Source organism: Dermacentor albipictus, unplaced genomic scaffold (assembly GCF_038994185.2).
Source record: "Dermacentor albipictus isolate Rhodes 1998 colony unplaced genomic scaffold, USDA_Dalb.pri_finalv2 scaffold_14, whole genome shotgun sequence".
NCBI lineage: Eukaryota > Metazoa > Arthropoda > Arachnida > Ixodida > Ixodidae > Dermacentor > Dermacentor albipictus.
The window spans coordinates 15098023-15105326 of record NW_027225568.1 but is presented as its reverse complement, the minus strand read 5'-3'; the positions used below and the strand labels follow the sequence as shown (position 1 = coordinate 15105326).

Below are 7304 nucleotides of genomic sequence, written 5' to 3'. Positions count from 1 at the left end.
CCAGCCTTGGTACAATCATCATTGGCCTTGCGCAACAATACATGGACATACGATTTGAATGACGAGTGGTGAGAGCACCACGAGAACATTCTTTCACGTTATTCGCTCAAAAGCGGTATTTTTTTAAAGAACTAATCTTACCAGAAGGAAAACGAAGTGTACACATGCATTTCTTTTGCGCGCTAATGACGGTCAAGATGCTATTATCAAGCGCATACTGCTTTTCAGATATGCCACGAGGAACATGAACTTCTGGAAGGATCAAGGCATTGTTCACGAGAAGTTGTCCGTTGTCTTTGGTCCCATCTTAAGATTGGTCATGAAGGTAAACTTTTTGGCTTGTTTCACTGATCTTAATTTGCTTTTCTTGTTACAAAAAAAGAAAGAAAGACGTAAACGAAGGAGACTGAATATGGCAAACGTTGAGACAGTTTAACTTTGAGTCCATCTGCATTTTATGCAAGAAAGTGGATTACCCGCGACTTCTGTTACAGTCAAGTTGTGTTGATGATACCTTAGTGGAAAGTGCAGAAGGGCTCGAATTTTCGAAATATAAATTAAACAATAGATGTGCGACTTGCGTCGCAGTTAAGTTGCACGGACGTCCTTGCAAAACTAATTTGAACCAGCAAACTAACGTTTCAGCTGCGCACGTCTTACATTATGAAGAACATTAAAGATCTGTTTGACCTTCCCAGTTCTGACACACATGGATTCGAGTAAATAGGGTATCTTCATTTCAGCCAATATGCCTGAGCGATCAAGAAAGGTGCCAGAAGATGGGCCGGGTCTTTGGGTGAGTTTCGTATTGTCCATGCCTTTCACCCTGTCGACGAACGCTCATTTACTGCAAGTATGCTGGTGCAATAGGTCAGTGCTCATTATTTTACATTAAGCGTGTACCACATGTAAAAATATGAGCAAGCAAACGGTTCGCGTCTCCCGCGCCTCCAGAAAGAAAAACAGAATGCTTTCTGGTCTCTAGAGCGCACGGCACATGTTGGCCTCGTCTACTATACATGGCTGAAGAAAACAGAGGGAGAGGTTTCATAGAGGAAAACGCGCTGCTCTGAGCTACGCTCCTAGTTAATGTCCATCACCGCTTCTGAAGCCCAGTCAATCCGGACAACGAGGTCTTCTGACTTTACGCCATAACCGAGCCAATAACTCGGAAAGGGGAGGACATCGTATCGATCGCAATCTTTGGCGACCATGTTCTCAGAGACAAGCGCTCTTCCTGTTTCGTTCAGTTACACTGCGCTTACCTGCCTCATTAGAATTTGACGCCGCAAACGTGCAGACGTAAAAACATATAGACACAGAGTGGTCTATTGGTTATATTATAATTGATAGGCTCATGAGAATCCACAACACATTCAAATGAGTTTCGCCTATTTCCGAATTTCGCAGGATAGGCAATTAAACGATTATCGCGTACCGTGGCCGAAATTTTATGATCTAAAAGCACCCACTAAAGCGCACGTTAGAATTCAAGGGAGAGAGAGATACAGAGGAAAGGGGAAAGGCAGGGAGGTTACCCTGAGGGGGAGATCCGGTTTGCTACCCTACGCTGGGGAGAGAGGGAAGAGGGAGGTAAAGTGATAACAAAGTAGAGATAAAGAAAGGAGCATTGACGTACAATCACAGTCGGTCACTGTCGCCGCATGCTGTCACCGCACAGCACAGTAGCACTTGCAGCCTTATAAACATCTGTTCAGGCTACAGTCGCTTGTCCAATTCTGCTGCCTTTAAAAACTGCAACAGTGCCCTCGTCGCCCTCTGCTGCGATGGCCCCCCTTGTGATGGCGGCATTTTAAAATAAGTTCCTCTGTTAGAGGTCTTCAGTCAAAGCGCGCTATCGCGCTTGCGAGCGATCGTCTCTGTAAATTATAGCGAGGGCAGTCACCCAGAAGGTGTTGAAGAGTCTCCTCGTTACCACATTCATCACACGAGGCGTCGTCGGCCCATCCGGTTGGGAATGCAAAAGACTTGGTGAAGGCCACCCCTAGCCATATTCGACAAATAGGGTAGCTTCGCGACGGCAGAGTCCAGCTGGAATGCAAAGGCGTAGAGAGGAGTCTAGGTTGTGGAGTCGGTTGTTTTGAAAACTTCCTGCGTTCCACAAGGAGAACGTGGTATCACGGCTGAGCATTCGAAGTTTTCTAGCGACATCTGTCCTTAACATCTGTCCTCCTCTTCGTCCCCTTGAAGAGCCGACCGAGCAGCGTTATCGGCTTGTTCGTTCCGTATGACGCCGCAGTGACTTGGAAGCCACTGAGATGTCACGTCGTGTCCTTTCTCAGTCAAGGTGTGGATTAGTTCTATAATCTCGAATACCAGTTGTTTGTGTGGTTCGCGCCGCAGGGCTGATAGCAAAGATTGCAGTGCTGCCTTCGAGTCACTGAATATTGACCATATTCGAGGTTGTTTTTGGCTGACGAGACGAAGTGCAGCACGAAGATCTGCAACCGCAGCCATCGGTGTCGTTGGGTGACATATGTCTTAAAACTGGTGGTGGTGGCTTTCGCTGCGAAGACCATGGCTCCAGAGGAGCTACACTTCAAAGTTCTCACTTAGCCATATCACTTAGTCAACTCGCAACTTCTTTTTATTTTTTTATTTTTATTTATTTATTCATACTGTCAGCACAAGCCAAGACAGGAGTTGCGGTTACATTGCTGTCATCAAACTAGACATAGTAGATGTTTAAACAATTCAATACAAAACAATCAGGCTAGGAAGGCACATCATATAAACAAATATGAAGCAACAAAGAACATCAGTTACAATGAGTAAGTTATAGCACTATATGGGTCAAAAAAAAAAGTAACGCGCCCAAACAACTGCAACCAACAAACAGCTAACAATAAAACGTATTCTGAACCATTTACAAATAATTGGTAACAGTCTTTACAAAAGATTGTAAATCAGCACATTCTACTATATCATGTGGCAAGTTGTTCCAATCGTCTATGCTTCGAACCAGGAACGAATTTTTGAAGGATTCTGTTCTATAATTAAGTGGTTTAATATGTTTTGGATGCTTTGTTCTGGGGTTAGCAGGTCTCTCTAATGTGATGTGTTTTTCTAAGTCTACTTTATAGTCTCCGCTTAATACGTGAAAAAAGAATGTCAGCCTGCTAAGCTGCATTTTTTGCTTGACAGTCATGAGGCCAGCTCTATTTCTAAGTTCGGTGACGGACTGCGTTCTAGCGTATGTGTTGAAAATAAACCTCAAAGCCCTGTTTTGTACGCGCTCACATTTTAGTGCGTTCTGTTGAGTGTACGGCTCCCAAACATGGCTTGCATAAGTCAGTACAGGAAGTACAGTCATTTTGTAGGCCATTGTTTTTACCTCTGGTGTGGCGTCGTGAAGTTTTCGTCGTAACGACCAAAGTGTGCACATGGCCTTATTACAGATGTTGTCGACATGTACCGACCAGTTTAAATCATGTGCGAGATGAATTCCTAGGTATTTATATTCCTTAACCTCAGCTAATTCGGCTCCGTTAATGCTGTAGGGGAATATTAAAGGATCTTTTTTACGCGTGAGACGCATACAAACAGTTTTTGATGTATTCAATTCCATTTGCCATTCATCACACCAGAGACTAACTTTTTGTAAATGGTTACTAAGCTCCTGTTGATCATTAGGAGTGCATATTTTAGCATATATAATGGTGTCATCTGCGTAATGCTTGATGAATATTTGCGGGGAAAAACCTGCTCCCATATCACTAATATAAATGGAAAAAAGTAAAGGGCCTATAACAGATCCTTGCGGCACACCCGATCGAACTGGTTTATTGGTACTGCTAACAGAATTTAATGAAACAAATTGTTCCCTTCTTTCCAGCCTGAAAAAAAAAGGGGGGGGGAGAAAAGCCCGTAATTTGTTGCCAAGGTGGTGAATACATCAAGAGCGTTGCAATGTACGACGTTAACTCTAGAACTTATGATTTTTATTACGCTGGACCCTTTATTGAATTTCATATTTTGAGAGAACTAAACAGATGTTAACCACTTATCCAATTTTTGTGACTGGATCCCACCTACTGGATCGTGCTAAAAGCATACACTAAGAGCATGGAAATGGAGGCGAGGACGTACAGTTTTTAGAGTGCCATAAACACTATGCTAAGAAATCGTCTGATGTGCAAATAAGGAGGTTGCTAATGAGTAAAAATATGCTCTTGGGACCACGGCTGACAAAAACTCTTCAATAATGTTACTATAACGTTAAAAAAATCAGAACGCCATAAAAGTATTTTTGAAGGCCACTATATTGATGACTATATATTATTATAATATAAACGAAGTGTAAGGTTTTCGTCAGGTCTATATGACATTACATGTTGCATTTCTTTTTCTTTTTCAAAGCATGTTTCTTTTCTTGTGCCATTCTGGGTTTTTAGTGTTCGTATTGTTTAACACTTCATGGTTAAGCCTTGTAAAAGCGTTAATGTCTTTACAAAAGCATACAAATCCTGTTTCTATTGAACTTTACTTAATCTTATGCAACATTTATTTATCTCGTAGACATGTAGTTAAATGCTGCGTTCCTAGTCATAAAGGAATCGAGGGCGATGTGCTTGCCGACGAAATCGCCAAATCAGCATCGCAAGGTATTCGTTCTGCTGCTGTCCCTGCCACAGACATGAAGCCTTTCCTACGAAACAAACTGCGAAGCCGCTGGCAACGCTTGTGGGATGCTGGAACGAGCAATAAGCTTCACGTGATTAAGCCGAAGTTAGCGTTCTCGCCCCAAACTACGAAAACACGAAGAACAGATGTCCTATTCACTCGACTCTGAAAAGTACAGACATTTGGAGCTCATAACTTTCTCTTGACTGGTAACGAGCCTCCAACCTGTGGTAGATGTGGTGACAGGCTGACCGTCCTCCACGTCTTCCTGGAGTGTCGGGAAGCCGAAAGAGACAGGAAGAAACATTTTCCTTTTGCATAACGCTATTGTGCCCCTCTTCGTCCGGCTGTGTGTCTTGGTAAAGAACCGCTTTCTAAGGCCAAAGCAGTGCTCGCTTTCTTGAATGACGTTGTCCTACATGTTATAAGCATTCGCAGCACATCCTCTTTCCAGAGGATGACGCTATGATAGTTGTTTTGTATAGCACATGCCTCTAGGTCCTTGTGTTTCAAGGGGTCTGGTAAGGCAGTAGTGCTCTATCCAATTTTAGCATCTGACACATTTTGTATATTGCATCATTCTTTCGCAGTGCATTTTATTGCTCATAGTACACGTAATTAGTCATTGGCATAATCTTATTAGACGCAGATTTTACGCAATGTGCTGCAACTATTTTAAGCCCCTCTACAACCACGTCACACAAACCTCACAGAACTTATCACACCACTGCGAGCTCATTACCACTGGCTTGGCGCTCTTTGGACATGCCTGGCCCTTGCGCCACTAAACATCACACATTCATTCACACTTTATGGTGCGCTTTTTTGTTACGTTTTTGTTGTTCTTTGACTTGTGAGATATTTTCACATTTCCCCTGTGTTAAAGAGTAGCCGGCACGAACTTATCACGCCCACATCTTCTGATTTATTCATGCCAATTCAAAAAGGAGCTCGAGCTAATCGAAATTAGGTTAAAGGGAGAAAATCTTAGTGCTTATGCTTTTGGGTGATCGGCTATTGCTCAACGATAACACTCAATGTCTCTCCGCTATATATGAGCATCTATAACAAGCAAGGCGATAGCCTTATTCAACCGAACCACACACAGACATCCCATTGCACTGTTTTGACTATAAAAGAACAGCAATGAGTGGGAACTTTGCTCTGCATCGCAGCATCTACGAAGGAGGCAAGCCTACGCTAATGGTGTCGGACCCAGAGCTTGTGAAGCAGGTTCTCGTTAAAGACTTCCATCCGTTGCCGAACAGAAGGGTAAGAATACCAATCTTTAGACATAAGCATGGGGGGAAAGTTCGAGTATACATTACGGAGGTGGACAGGTATACTACTGGAGCGGTGACGTCGAAACAAAAAAAAGGAGGACGGTATGACTATGATTGAGACTTAACGTTTATTTATTCTTTATTTATTTATTTATTTATTTATTTATTCTACGCAAAGGGTGCTCAATTCTGAGTATTAAATAAAAGGGTAGGAGGAATAATGAAAAGAACAATCTAGTTTTCAGAGAAACCGAACAAATGAATTTATAAAATGTTCAAAAAAATGAAATTAAGGCAGGATAACTAAGTGCGAACAATTCCCATTAACAGTACCAAGTGTGAAGGGAAAAATATGCAAGCAGCAAAACCGAGTGCGAGTAATGTCATACGCACGAACAATAACGACAGAAAACAACCAAAGGACATTATACACTGAGCAGATGGGAACGTTGCTGGATGTTATTCAGTGGGAACACTATCAATTCTGGAAAGGCCAACTTGTTTAATTTTTTTTTTGTATGTATTCACAGTAACGACAGTTCGACGATACCATGCTCAGCAACATGATGGTCTTCGCAGCCGTGGAGCGTTGGAGGAGAATACGTCCTGCGGCAAGCCCGGCATTTTCGACTGGCAAGCTAAGAAAGGTACCAGCAATAATAAGGAAAGTTCGGCGAGTTGAAGGAAGTTCATATTTGAGCACTTTTATTTGTCCCCGTCTATATTTAGCATTGATGACTGTCAAAAAAGTACCAGCGTCTGCTGTTCGCCCCACGGTATGTACCAGAAGACTCTAACTCAGCTGCCATTTATATTTAGAGTACCAACCATCTAGGAAACGACTCTGCTCCTTTCAGCCCCGAACAAATCGACACACGAACACAACGTTGAGACAATGAACAAGGCCTAGCCCTTTGTTTCAAGTATGTGGTTTGGTTAAACAGGCCCCGCGACACTTTTCAACGAAGTTTCAAAATGCATTGCTCATGTGATGGTATAGCTTCAGGAATCCCCTCCTTCAAGAATATTTTATCAGTTTTTTTTAATGGAATATTGGAAAAAGCAAGAAGAATATGTTCTGTTTTACACTTTTCATTCCCGTTTATCCACGTTCGCTAAAAGCTGGCGTGAAATAGTCGCGTACCCCTGCTCGTTGGGGCGTAGCCATGATGGGTCATACACTGGCTCAATTTTGATCGCTAAACGTCGCTCCCTGCTGTCTGCCGGCAGGAATCGGATGGTCGTTGCGACTGAACGACTCCTCTAGATAGCCCGATCCTCAGAGCTAAATTGCTACGTGCATTAACAACGTATTTTGGGCTGGTCGGTTCGTGGTTTTTGCCACGTTTGCGAAAGATGTGAACCAAGATGGAGACC

The 7304-nt window shown here is 42.9% G+C and overlaps 1 protein-coding gene across 1 annotated transcript; it reads left to right on the top strand.

The window, feature by feature from the left end:
• The first annotated feature begins 224 nt into the window (after positions 1 to 224).
• LOC139051742 (probable cytochrome P450 9f2) lies at positions 225 to 6568 on the top strand. The gene is made up of 4 exons (XM_070528733.1): positions 225 to 325; positions 744 to 796; positions 5820 to 5916; positions 6458 to 6568. Exons 1-4 carry the CDS (start codon positions 245 to 247, stop codon positions 6458 to 6460), a joined length of 234 nt encoding a protein of 77 aa, XP_070384834.1. The 5' UTR covers positions 225 to 244; the 3' UTR covers positions 6461 to 6568.
• Positions 6569 to 7304: the final 736 nt, after the last annotated feature.

Coding starts and splice junctions, on each gene's coding strand:
- LOC139051742 (XM_070528733.1), top strand. CDS start 245: ATGAACTTCTGGAAGGATCAAGGCATTGTTCACGAGAAGTTGTCCGTT. Junction 326..743: donor TCTTAAGATTGGTCATGAAG/GTAAACTTTTTG, acceptor TCTTCATTTCAG/CCAATATGCCTGAGCGATCA. Junction 797..5,819: donor AAGATGGGCCGGGTCTTTGG/GTGAGTTTCGTA, acceptor TCTGCATCGCAG/CATCTACGAAGGAGGCAAGC.